Below are 14,218 nucleotides of genomic sequence, written 5' to 3' on the forward strand. Positions count from 1 at the left end.
TTTATGGATAAATCACCGTCATACTTTTGTACAAAATATTTTTAAATTATAAAGGCAAATCTTCCGTTAATCACTGTTTCTATTAATAAACACTATATTAAAAGCCTTCGTTTGGTTTTATTTCTATTTTCATTTTATATAACTATTTTTTCATAAATATCTTACTGAATTTTACACTAAAATTATAATAAAGAGCGCCTTAAGTAACTGTTATATATTTCTAAAAATAACGCCATGTTTTAAAGTAAATAAGCAGTGTTAAAATTCTTTATTTTATAATTAGAATCTATTACTTTTAACAATTTTAAATTTGAAGTGTTTATTTAAACCGTTAATTATATTATGTTATTCAAACTAATAATGATATTATAAAAAATAATATATTGGTATAAGTTTAAAGTGAATTTATTTTTATGGTTGTTTAGTAGTAATAGGTATATTATAATTAAAAAATACAGTTCATAAAAGATTTTTTAATTACACTTATTTCTTATTAGTGACTCGAAATAAATATGTAGTTGGATATGAATCTAAATAAATATGTTAGTAAATAGTTTTTAGCTTGAATAAATAACAACAACATGAATTAATTTTCTGACAAATAAATAAAATTATATTTAGTGCAAAAAGTTTAGTATTCAGATATGGCGTCTTTAAAAAAATAACAAGCAAGCAACTTACTGGAGTAAGCGTCGCCGTCAGTCAGTTGATGTTTGAGAACTTACTGGTGTTGTGTGTTCGTAGTTAGATTACAAAACTGAACTTTTGAAATGTTTTTAAAATAAACCAGTATTATCTAGACTAATATCAAATAAAAAAATCCGTATTTCTTCGTTACTACCAACTTTATACCATTTTATTATTAAGTGTCACGAAACAAAATATTTTTTCTGTGGATGATTGGGCCCTGACTTCATAACTTGTTTTGTTCTACATTTGTTTTATGACTATTACTATCAATCTCCGACTTTTGTTAGATGTTTTAAAAATAATGCTCTAGACCGTGACGTGTTTAAAATAAATTGAAATAATTAAGTGCTACAGACTCAAGTGTCAATATGAAAAATGTACTTAGTGTATTCAGGACGAATTGCTATTTTTTAATAGTGTTATCGCAACTACGTTGTAGTACTTAGTGGATTCAAGTTTTGAGAAGAAATAGAATATGAGGGGGCAAAGGTAAAGTGCCAAGCAGTCACCACCGTGGAGCATCTGGTGGGAGGCGGTGGCGCGGGTGGCTTGCTGCCCGGCGCCTCGCCCGCCCAGCATCCACCTAATATGCTGCAGCCAATGGAAGAAATGATCCTTCCACCTAAACGTCAAGCTGTTGTTGACCGACTAAGGTAAGCCATACAAATATACATAAACAAATTTTATCTTTTAATTAATTAGTCAAAAATGCTTTTACTCTAATATTATAAATGTAAGATGAACATGTACCTGTTACACCCTGCGTTAGATGTATTCTATTATATTAAACCTTAATATTACTTTATTACTTATACTTATATGGCTCAAGTCTTTAGCATTTGTAATTGCTCACAATTTTATATAATATTTAGTAGACTCAGCAAGTATGTGAGCTTTCATTGTCTCTTGTGTCTATTTATTTATTTATATTGTTTGTATAACACTGTTTTAAATGAAATATTATAGGAAGTTGAAACTCAGCAATTCCTTATAACTGTAATAAAGATATTTTAGTACTCGCACAGCAATTCTATTAGACACTTGTGTTTATAGAGAACTAAATATAATTATAAATATCTTAAAGATTTTATAACCTTTTTTATGATATAAATGATCCATTGAAAAGATCTTCATATTATACTTGGGATATAATTTTTAAAAATTTACAGAATATGTTAATATATAAAATGTAATATTAATACAACCTAAAGAGTGATCTATGATTTACTTTTATTAAACCTTTTTTTTTCTTTTAAATTAAGAAAAATGTGTTCCATACTTCATGAAAATACTTTATAATTGAATTTATATAAATTGTTGATAAAGCAGTGGTTATATTAATATATTATTTAATAAATAATATCCTTTAAACAAAATATTACATGAAGGTTAATTAATTAATATAAAAAAATATTTATAATTTTTTAGTATTTCTTATTTTTAATCTGAACAAAATTTGTATAAAAACAAAATTAATTACAACAAAATTGAATCAAAATTTATATCATAATAATGTATACCAGTTTACTTGTATTTTTAAGCTGATCAGGTAATAGAGCCTTTTCAATATTTTATTTAACTCATTGTTTTAAGGGCGAGCTGATAAAGTACTATATCAAATTTATTAGATTCTAATTAATAAAAGATACTGCATTTTTTTGGTTAGCTACTACCCCAAGTTATAATGAAAGTGAGAGTGCATCTGTGTTTACACTCATACATTTACACAATATATAATTCTTATTTAGTATGTTAGTCTATGAGATTGGTTGCCCGATGATAAGTGAATCATTGGATGATGATTTAACAAACATATTATTAGATTGTATGTTTGTTTGCTGACAAATAAAAAATTTAAGATTTGTTAAATTTAACAACACCAAAAATAGTTTGGCAAATTTAAGATAATGTCCTAGATATTTTTTTTGTGATATGTCGACTGCATGTCTTGTTTCGGTATGTCAATGTCTACAATAAAATGATAAGTATTTGTTTATAAAAATTAAGTAATATTTGAAACTGTCTAAGAAGAACATATAACAAAACATCAATTTAATATAGTCGGCACATAATGTTGCCAAGTATAACTGTACTAAGAAAATACGTTTTTTCTCCAGATTTATGAATTCCAATATAAAATGAGTAATGGTGCTCTTTAAGGTTGCAAAACAATGTAATAACAGTAAAGAAAATATGGACCACAAAGAATATAGCACCAATTATTTGCAGTCCATTTTATGAGAAACACTATTCCAAATCAATTATTACTTAACTTATTATAACAAGTTATGAAACAAATTTGTAGAGTATTGGATAATGAGATACTAGCTTGATTAAAACGTAAAAAATATGAAATAAAAGTAATATTACCGATACCTATACTTTAAAATTAGGTGATTCAAAAAATATTTGAAAAACTCATGTTTTCTTTACCATTTTTCATGACGTATATTGCGTCAGTGGGTTTACTAGATAATTTTTTTTTTATTTATTTCCCTAAAATAATCCAATTCTATACTTAAAGTCTGCTCGATAGTTTTATTTAAAGGTGCCGTTTTCCTCGAGACTATGTATAATATTGATTCATTATGTTGATAAGATACTACATAGTACGTACCTGCATATTTTGAGCTGTTCTAGGTACAATGTTACGCCCGTGCTAAATCTAACGGTATAAAACGGTCACAGCATGCATACACTCGACTATATTTATTTCTCGGCAAACCTGCATTTCAAGATAAAATATCTAGATATATTATGTTAGACATTATATCTCAATGATATGTTTAATATGTGTAACTTAAAAATTATATTCATTTCTATCACGTTATTTAGTAATTTTTTTATTGTTCTTATTTTTCGAAGATCATTTTGCGCAATTAATACGTTAGTATTAATATTCTGTTCTGATGATTATAAATAATAATAGCTTGCTTCGTTAGGCATAAATTACAATGTAACATATTATGAAATAATAGATAAAATTTTAGTATCCCATTTATAATCCACGATATAGTCGACTTCTTGTTAAAATCTCATTAGAATCCGATCACTGTTTTAAGCGTGAATGTGTAACAAATAACTTGATAAAAAACTTTCGCGTTCTTTAGTTTGTCAATAAAATAAACTGTAAAGTGTAAAATCAGTTTTAAATTATAATACTACTCAAGAGTCAAATTCCGGTTTGGGCTAATACAAGTTCTAGGTTCGTTTTTTTTTTTTTGTTAAGATTTTCTCTGTAGTAGCCCAGAGTTTGGAAGTTAGGCAATGCTTCTCCTAGTGACTTGGCAAGCAATTGGTGCTGCGCCGGAACTCCGAGGCCGTGTCGGATTGCCGGCCTATTGGAACATGAGAGAGAACGAATATAGTGCCCCTCAGTTTGAGGACACAATCTCCTGTATATTTGATTAACCTCCGTTTAGAAAGGCCGTCGTAGCCTAAAATCATACCTATATAGAAATATGTATAGAAATTATCGTGTTCCTATTCCTAGGAACTAAACTGAACAAAGTATTCAATCGGATGAACTGTGTGTAAACGTATGTACCAATATAAACAAGCGTTAATTTTATATATACGGGGGTGAATTAGAAAGTTCTAAGAATTCCATATTTTATATATATGTTTTTAGCGTATTTCCATATTTGTTTCAAAGAGTGCATTTCACCATGTATTTATGCAGTCACTAGTGTCACTTTCTTTTATTATATTGTTTTGTGCGTAGAATTTTTAAAATACAAAAATTTGGCGAATAACGTAACGTCTTGCGTGTTGTAGTGTCTGATACATTTTTTGGACATTAATCAGACATAAGGAATCTTTTTCATTGACTACATATAATAAGGAAAGACGATTACAGGGACTTCATTATGCAAATTAAAATCCAAAAGTGTGTAAAACAATTAATGTAAAATGAATACTGGGTGAATAGTTTCTTCACGCTAACGCTTCTGCTCATCGATCGTAAGTTGTAAGTTCAACGCAATCCGCAATGCTGGCTTCGATATACTTGTTCATCTACCATATTTTCCCGACATAGCCGGGAATATGAATTAAATTAGTATAACAGATGAATAGTCGAAATAAATAAAAATCACTAGATTTATTATTTAAAGGAGCGTGAATCCTTAGCGTAAAAAAAGCAGAAACAACACAATTTTACGGTAAAAATAGTTACGGTACTCATATACAAACTGTCATTTAATCACTTTTGGATTCAATTTTCAATATCTTTTTCGACACAAATTAAGATTGAAAAATAAGATAGACTTTCTCAGAAGATGTCAATATAAATAAAAATCCAAGATTTAGTTTTTTTTTGTGTGGCGTAGTGGTTTTTCCTGTCTGTTCACAATGTCTGTAGTTAGGTAATTTTATGTATTATATCATTTGCATTCGTAAATGTAATAATTATTTATTATACGAGATAAAACGTTAGTATTATTATTAAGTTATAAGTGGTATAATATCAAAAAATAATAAATTTACTCTAGATTATTAGAAATATTTTGTCACAACTCGATTTGAAAACAAGTATTTTGAAACTGCAAAAAATAATAGAAATGCTAAATGCTAAGCTAGATTACTGCAAATACCGAGAAATATTTACGGTTCCCAATTAAGGTCAACGTTATTATGTACGACGTAAATTTAGTTTAAAATGTTTAATTATTCGAAAGGCCTATGATATCATTTAGAATTTCAAATAGTCAGACTTTCAAAAGAAAGTCAAAAATTACCACCTATATATGTACTTAATATACAATGGTTCTGTAACTTATCCCATGAATAATTAAAACATCTTAGTTAACATTTAAAATTAGTTTTAATATCGATGTTTAGTAGTATGTGTCGACTATTAATATGAAAGGAGCAGACTTTGGAGGTTACAGTATGTGTATCGCGTCCGTGTCGCAGAGAAAGTTGTACTTACTTACAATGCGAAACAACGATGAAATCAGATCTACTAAAGATTTTTCAATGATTCGATGAAATAAAAGGTGACGCTTGGTGGTGCGAAAAACTTTTCGTATATGTATGTAGTCAACAAATAAAATATATATTTAACAATAGCCAACAATAACGACATAAATCTGTAATAATTAAATCATCATCACAAACCAGTGGTTTCCCTCGAATTTATAACATTTATTTAATACATAAAGTGACTAACATGAAATTAAATTATTCAGACAATGGTGTCACGTTTATTATTAATAAATATGTCGTAAGAAGGAATAATTATTGTCTTCGTAACTTATCTAATGTAAAGTGTCGATGCGGCTTTAACAGAATATAATATAAAGCAGGTGTAGAGAGCAGGAGACGATACCTGAGGGAACACAACGTTACGGTGTCGGTGACATAGCGTGACATACAATCGGGACTTATCGGAGGCGTTGTTTGCGTTGCGCGCGACAGTCGTACTGGTCAATGAACTAAACAAAAACACCTACGAGTTTATGTGCGACCGGGTGGTGTGCGGTACGCCCGAACACGCGTTGCGCCGGGCCCCTCGTAGCGATGTATGCATCCGAATCGTCCTTTAATTAAACTTGAAAATAACGAAAACACTAAACAAGTTAACAGCTCTTATATTAACCACTTAGGCCGTAGGCGATTATTGCTTAAAACAAATAATTACATATTTCAATGAATTATGAAATAATTTAATAATGTCCTTTAAACGATTTAGAAAGAGCAATGCGCTACTGTATTTAAATGAAAATTTTGTTCAACTGTATAAAATATGATAATGTTGATTTTGTATTAAATCTCAACTATGATCTAATAGATTGTAAAAAGTGGTTTTCGACGCTAAAATATTAATTTTAAACATGTTCAACGTATTAGTTGTTGTTGACTGACGAATGATAAAATCTTTCTTATCAGAAAACCAGAATGTGACAGGTTTTTGACCGACAGAGGTGACGGAGCGTTAATCTAATTTGTATTAAATCTTGAAACTTAAATAGTTACTGAGAATAATTGTTTTACATCGCCTATATGTGACTTTATTTTCATAACATTCAAATTTGTAATTGTTATTTTGAGTATCACTCGACATTTATCGATCTTATTTGCAGTCCAAGTTACTGTTATATCGTATTTAGAAGATAACATTAAATACGACTACGATTGCAGTCGTTAACATAGCCGTCTACACATCTTGTATAAGCAACTCAATTCTACACTAAAAATCCAATTTGATTCCTCGTTCACCTGAAACTAAACATGTTATATGTATTATAACGTTTTTACTATAACAAAAGTATCATCTTGTTAGTGAAAGTAGCATAGAGCTAAACTGGTCGTAGTAAGTAACGTCATCTATTGCCATTCCCTGGATAACGTTGTGAGGTGGGGTTACAACTTTGTCGCACTCGGCATCGAAAGCGTCCACGCAACTCGCAATATATACAACGACGGGCGCGCATCACTGCTACCAGTAATGCGTCACGGTATTGTAGTAATTAAACAAGGTTCTTATCGCACTTAATAATTTATACAGCCTAATACCTCGTAGCTATACGCGCTGATATCGGCTTTGAAACGTCGAGTGACGTTACCACGATACTAACTTGTTATGTAATATCTACAAATCGAAAAGATTACCTAACTCATACACGATGCGGTGAATGACTACGCTATTATTATTGTTACGACTGAGCGAAAGTTAAATATTCAAAATCGATTTAATAGACGCAATTTTGCATTATACGCGTAAAATATGATACAATAAGATTAGACAAAATATTATAATTATTTTTATCAATTAGGTATAGTTATGATTATACATTTTGATATATGTGTTTCCTGTGTGTTATAAATATACGAAATATCACAATAGATTATTTCGAAATAATAAAAGATAATGGAATATATATTGTAAATATTTTGTTCGATTAATACCATATCATGCACATAGCATATCCCTCGTATAAAGTATTCTGCTAGTTTAGTCGCTATAAATGAGAAGAAAAGCTGAGTTTTCTAGACCAGCAATCCTACAACGCAATCTTTGAGGACTGTTGTTAAAGTCTTGTTTGGTTCATTTCTTCATAATTGTTTGCACTGTTTTTTAATACAATCGTATATTAGCGTTAGTATATTCGTTTTTTTTGTTATATTATTATTTCATATTGTGTCTAAGATACAAAATGTTTATCGTTTTAATACATAACTTATTAGTTATGCCAACTTTGTTTGTGTTCTAACACAAATTTTGCATAAGTATTACTGTTAATGTTATTTTATTGTAATTTGTTAACAACAGTAAATAAATTACAAAATGTGTTGGTAATTCAATAATCAAAATCAATTAGCAAACCATTGTGCTGCTTTCGCATACTAAATAACGGCAAACAAATTTATTTCATGTAATATTAAAAAGTGCTTTACATATTACTAAATCAGTTAAATCAATAAACACTTGTATATATTTCAATCAATTTTAATAATAAGGGGAGTAAATTTAAACCAATTTATCTATATACCTGAATTATGTATTATATAATACAGAAAAAAGTTGTTTTGTGAAAAATACGAAGGTAAGGAAGGTAACAAGCCTTGAATGTTTTACTGTTTGGCAACACAGCTGCTGACGAATAATGTAGTGATTATTTTTTTTTTGTTCGAGTGTCCGCATTAACATTTGCTCAAGGTGACCGTGCTCGGGAGTTGCGGCTGACTGAACATCGACATCGCTTAGCACATTTGGCACCTTAATGTGCCTCATCTTCACCTGAAGAAGAACAGTCTTGACCAATCTAACTCAAGTCAATATAAATTATCTTCAAACTAAATTATTTTCTGTTTAATGAGTAATTCGATATTTTATTGATAAAATTCATATTATTTTTTATCATTATTCATGAAACTTTGCTTACCTACATAATAAATATGACCCAATTAATAACATTATCCCGTTCAGTGATTCCCTTACTCGCGTTATCCGATTTCGGCAACAGCGCGGCCATTCTCGGCTTGATACTGCGCAGAATCTGTTATTATAGAACACAGACGCACTCTCATACTAGAGTTATCCGCCACAGCCGAATAGAGATCAGATTCATGTTATTTGAGGAGTATAACATCGCCAAGTTAACTCTGGGTTGCCACTGATTATATCTTGAGAGAACAACCCAATAACTTTCTCCGGTATCCCAACCTAGGATCTTATAATCTGCAGCCGTATAAGCTAACTGGACAAAACAGGTTAATATTTTTCCTGAGATACACAATATAACATCCATACGTAGGTAATATTGGTTTCAAAACATACATATATAAATGTTGACAACGTATATTTAGTTTCACAAAAGATTATAACATTATTTTGTTCGCTTAAGAGTTCATTGTTTCCCCAAATAGCAACTTATTTTTAAATCTCACTAATCAATTAATAAATAAAGACAGTATGGATTTATGCAATTGGTATCGGAAATAACATTAATTTGATTGCTTATGCAAAATTATTAATAAATATATATCGATAAGACGTCGCGTGTAATGTGTATACAATGACCTTCCGAACAATGATAAGGAAGGACAATGATAAACATATTAATAAATAAAAGGTAATAATGAAAGAATTTAATCAATTCAGTTTATTTTTTTGTTTCCCAGGCGAAGAATAGAAACGTATAGAAGACGTCAGTCGGAATGCGTGCCAAGATTCGACCAGTCATTCAGTGGAGCCTGCGAACAGCAGAATCTTGAGACGAGCGCGCTCCAAAAACGTTTTCTGGAGGGCAAGGCCAAGCGACAGGCGAAGAAGACTGATCGGAAGCCCGACCTGCCTGCCATTAGCAGCAATCTGCACAGCAGCGTGCATGTGAGCTGTGTGAGCTATCTTACATTACTTTATACTAACAGTGCTTTTACAAATTAACTTACGCATTTACTATATCAAATGCCCTTATTTTGTCATAAAATATATTCTTTCTTAACATTGTTCGAACACTAATTTTTAAACGACGAAGAAAGGATTTGATTTTTGTATATAGATACATATATATTTATATATATAACATAACAAATTTTAAAGAAGGTAATTATTTGTTTGTTTTTTACGCGATTCGAAAAAATCCTAATCCGATTCAAATGGAACGCTTTTTTTTAAACCTTATTACTTCAACGCAGTTGAGTAGAGAACTTTATTGATTCAGACGTTATTCTCGAACTGCCGAAATTGATAGAGATGGCACAGGTCTTGGTAAGATTTAAATATTTCTAGATACTTACAATTCGCTGCATCATATCCGACTATATTCAATGGAAAAGTCACAGTAATACTGGAATTAAATAAATAAGTGATTGCTTTTCATCTATTTATTGGTTTCATTGTATTAATCCTTTACAAAATTAATAACGCACATTATAGCATTATTTCTTAAATTGTTGTATTCTTAGCAATTTAGATATAGATAATGCATACATTGCTATAGATGATGACAAGATACCTTCTCAGCAGAGGAGGCTTTTGCCCAGCAGCTGGACATTTCCGAGCTGATGATTTATTTATTTTTTGGAACACGCAAGGTTTGCGGTACTGGCTTCCATACTGATCGTGTAATATTTGGTTAATATATTCATTATTGAAAAAAAAGTTGCATAAAACCCTAGTTTCGACAAGATCTAGTTAGATATGTACAGAAGCACGTTTATATTTACTTTTATTTTAAGGTTAAGTAGATTACTACAATTTCTACAGAGCTCTCGAATCCCTGTAACACTTTCCAAGTAAACCAATTCAACCGCCAGGTTGAAATATATTTTTTGTAATAAGAATTAACTATTATTATCGGATGTATTCCACATGATGATAATCTCCGTTGTCAAAATTTCAAATTTTAAAGGGCAATTTACATTTATATGAAAAACCTTCAAGTACTAATATTACAACAGTGTTATTATACTCAAATCGAATTAGTTTTTAGTGCTAATTTTCTTTACTATAGTAGAAAATTTAGCAAATTTTTATTTTTCTACTAAATTTTTATATAACAAAAGTTACTGTAATGTAAAAACATTACAGTTCGCAAGAAATTACCTGGTTTGAAATTCGCTTTAACAGCTATGTAATAGAAAGTATCTAAAAAATACAAATTAAACATACTATATAATATAAATAAGAAAATCAGTATGTTGTGTCGTGATAATATTGGAATGATTGTTTAGAGTTTCCAAAGAGACTTTAGGCGATATTCAATACAGCAATGGATGTCAAAGTGCAAACTCCACGCGCGAACGTAGTCGCGAACACGGCTCGTACGTAACATAACTGGTTGCGCATTTTGTTTGAATGTCACCTTGGATACTTAACCTCATGTTTCCTTCGATTTCATACAGATAAAAGTGTTTGCCATATTATAATATATTATATAAAATACAGGTCTTAATTCGTACAGGTTTCGACTTTGAGCGAATTTTAGTTAATGGAGATCAAAACATGTTCAGTTGAATCGATACACTCCCTTCACCGTATTACATCAACCTTGCCAATCCCTAATGCTACGTGCCATACTGTAGGTACTACGATTGATCGATTGCATATAACCTTGTCGCTGAAGTTCTTTTACAATTACGTAGGTTTCACGGTGCATGTTCAGTTTTGCAATACGCCGCCAAATTTTATAATGCACGATGAATTCATTATTTATTTACTGCCGTTGTTGTGAATATTTGATTAAGTAATAAAAAGTTATTACGAATGGCAGATACCGCAGTACTCAGTTCTCACGTCTTATCAGTGATATTAAAATTAACGTAACCATCCAAATCATATATCAGTGACTGAGTACTTTAAAAATAAAAAAAATGCAATTGGTGTCGAAGTCTATTAGTTTCAAACAGATGTTATGTTATAAGTTACATATATTATACTTATAAGATATACGAACATTCATTTGATATATCCCCCCCTGCTTTCCACTTGCATATGGTACAGAGAACGGTTTTCGACAATGGTATACTTACGCATATATAATAAAATACCGGAAAATTTAATCAATATCAAACCTTATTCATTAAAAAATACTTTTTTGATAAAGACGTCTTGATTTAGGATTGGTTCCCAACGCATGTTGTTTCACAGGGTTGGGTGAATATTTCTTACCCTGCGGGCAATGTCTATGGGCGGTGGTGACTTAACGTACCTTTACCATCAAGTTGCTTATTCGCTCATTTGTATAACTACCTATGTTGTTTTAACGCGCATAACTGTGTCAACGATGATAGAATAGCTTATACAAACCTTCATACGATACAAAACCTTATGAAGGTAAAGATAAAAAAAATAAGATAACTAGTTATAATCGGAACCAGCTACGTCGATTATTTTAATAGAGAATTCTATAATAATAATTATTATTGTTTATAATATTGAGTACAGTCATACTCGAATAAATAAACCAGGCAAGTTACACATATTTACCTTCAAAAAATATTTTACAAGTACATAAAAATGTATCATTTTCATAGATGTAATTTCGAAAAAATTAATTTACTATTTGCCATGTGGAGTACCACGTATACGTTTCGACGTAAAATTTCGAATAATGTTGAAAGCATGATAGTGTTCGAACCCCACATGGACATGACGATTCTTTATGTTTCCAAATAGCTTGATACATATTTTCGACTCGAGGTTTCGTTCGAAAGGGGTATCGGTAAATGAATATCCCACATTGCAATCTATTACAAGGTAAGCGATTTGTACATATTATTGTAGTGATTCGATTGTTTTTCGTTTACACAAATCACTCCTAACATCTTCAATTCCCAGCCAACCCCGAGGTTTATAATAGTATGTCCCTTGTTGTGTTCCTAATAATAACACTGAATCACCAGTTTAACCGAAGAACAACAATTCAAACTAAGTTTGGTGGTAGAGTAACTGGTAACTAAGTAGCCTCCCAGACGGTTAAAATTCCTCCTTGAAAATCATTCTACAATATTCTACATAATAAGTAAATTTATAGAGTATGATATATAATAATATAAAGGACTGATACCTACACGTCATATTCAGATGACCAAATCAATGAACATGACGAAGTGACAAGAGCAAGACAATGGATGTTTATTGTTGTGATAATTAAGTTATTTCGATCTGATTATACGATAAGCAATATGACGAAGACAACATTAACATCATTTTTAACTTGTTTTTTTTATTGCTATTATGATTTCAATGACAGTTGAGTTTTATTACATTTGCAACAACCAAAGAGTAAGTAGTATTAAAACTGTTGCATGTTTTTTACCATATTGAGCCTTAATGCCTCAACCGTTTTACAATTTATAAATGGTTATAATATGAGTAGTACTACCTCAAATGTCATAGGCTATAAAACGTAACCGTTAAAAAAAATTAATTGACGGTTCCTGGAATATTATAAAACCAGTTATCCTGATATGTCCAAAAAGTTTACATACCTCAGTTCTATTGATGGTGAACCGTGTATGATAATTGTTTTAGCAGCACGTGCTAGCGCAGGGACGCGACGAATCGCGCCCGGATGTAACCCGATGTCAATTGACTTGACCCCTGCCATCGCATCCCGTGCTTCATTCCGTTTGTCATTACATTTTAAAGAAAACAGTATTGCATAAAACTAGAAATAGCAAAGTAACCATTCGATTATTAAATAATTCTTAAACGTATTGTCGGTGATTATTAATATTTACCTTAAATAATAAAAGTAATATAAGTCCACTAATATGTATTATCCACTGGATATTGATTCTCTAGTTCCTTATAAAATAATTATAAGAAAATGTGGCAAAGTATGCCTTATGTTTGATTGGCACGTGTTTGTTGTTGTCGTTACTAGCGACTACGATTGTATATAACACGCGACGCGACATAGCGCGTAAATAAAATATCATATGTTCGAGAAATAGGAAATGGTATTCAGGTTTTGTATGGTAAAGAAAAAATAGGTTAATTATTGTGTGATGTTAAAACAGTGTGCAGGTTAAATTGATTTAGATTGTAATAGAAGTGAAATGTTACTTATATTTACTTATTTATAATTTAGAAAAGGTTCGATTATTTTGCTTCGCTATTGTTAAGCGTTACTAGCTGCAGTTCGGTAGGGCTGCGGAGTGAGGTTGTGTAAACTGCTTCGTTGCACAACCATCGCCTCGTATTGTCTCGCGCCGCTCACTGCGACGACCTCCGAGCCTGCACACTTTCCTAAGGTATCGCTCTAACAAAATTTTCAACTTCTTACACAAGTTAAGGTTTTTTTAAAACGTATTCATAATTTATATTCAAGTGCTGGTCACTTGCTGTATTGCATTTTTCAATCACGTGCAATGTAATTAACGTTTAACAGGATTACTCTCTATACTTATATCGCAATTAACACAAATGATTGAATGTTATCACCATCACGTAGTTACGACACAACAATGCGTGATCAACAGTCATAGTTATTGTGAATTGCAATAACAGTTTTGCTAATTATTCCAACCATTCAAATTTCAATATTGGTATTTTATACTGTTTTCAACATCA

The 14,218-nt window shown here is 30.7% G+C and overlaps 1 protein-coding gene across 4 annotated transcripts in view; it reads left to right on the forward strand.

The window, feature by feature from the left end:
- Nucleotides 1–689: 689 nt before the first annotated feature.
- The window catches only part of LOC113397357 (neurogenic protein mastermind-like), a 28,792-nt gene continuing 15,263 nt past the window's right edge, over nucleotides 690–14,218 (forward strand). For 3 of the 4 annotated variants that reach the window (XM_064219554.1, XM_064219565.1, XM_064219570.1), the window contains exons 1-2: nucleotides 690–1,343; nucleotides 9,319–9,535. In XM_064219554.1, coding sequence (XP_064075624.1) covers nucleotides 1,279–1,343; nucleotides 9,319–9,535 — 282 coding nt within the window. In that variant the 5' untranslated portion in view covers nucleotides 690–1,278. The remainder of the gene's footprint in view (nucleotides 1,344–9,318; nucleotides 9,536–14,218) is intronic. The other variant, XM_064219574.1, reaches the window with a different exon arrangement.

This window comes from Vanessa tameamea, chromosome 3, assembly GCF_037043105.1.
Source record: "Vanessa tameamea isolate UH-Manoa-2023 chromosome 3, ilVanTame1 primary haplotype, whole genome shotgun sequence".
Taxonomy (NCBI): Eukaryota; Metazoa; Arthropoda; class Insecta; order Lepidoptera; family Nymphalidae; genus Vanessa; species Vanessa tameamea.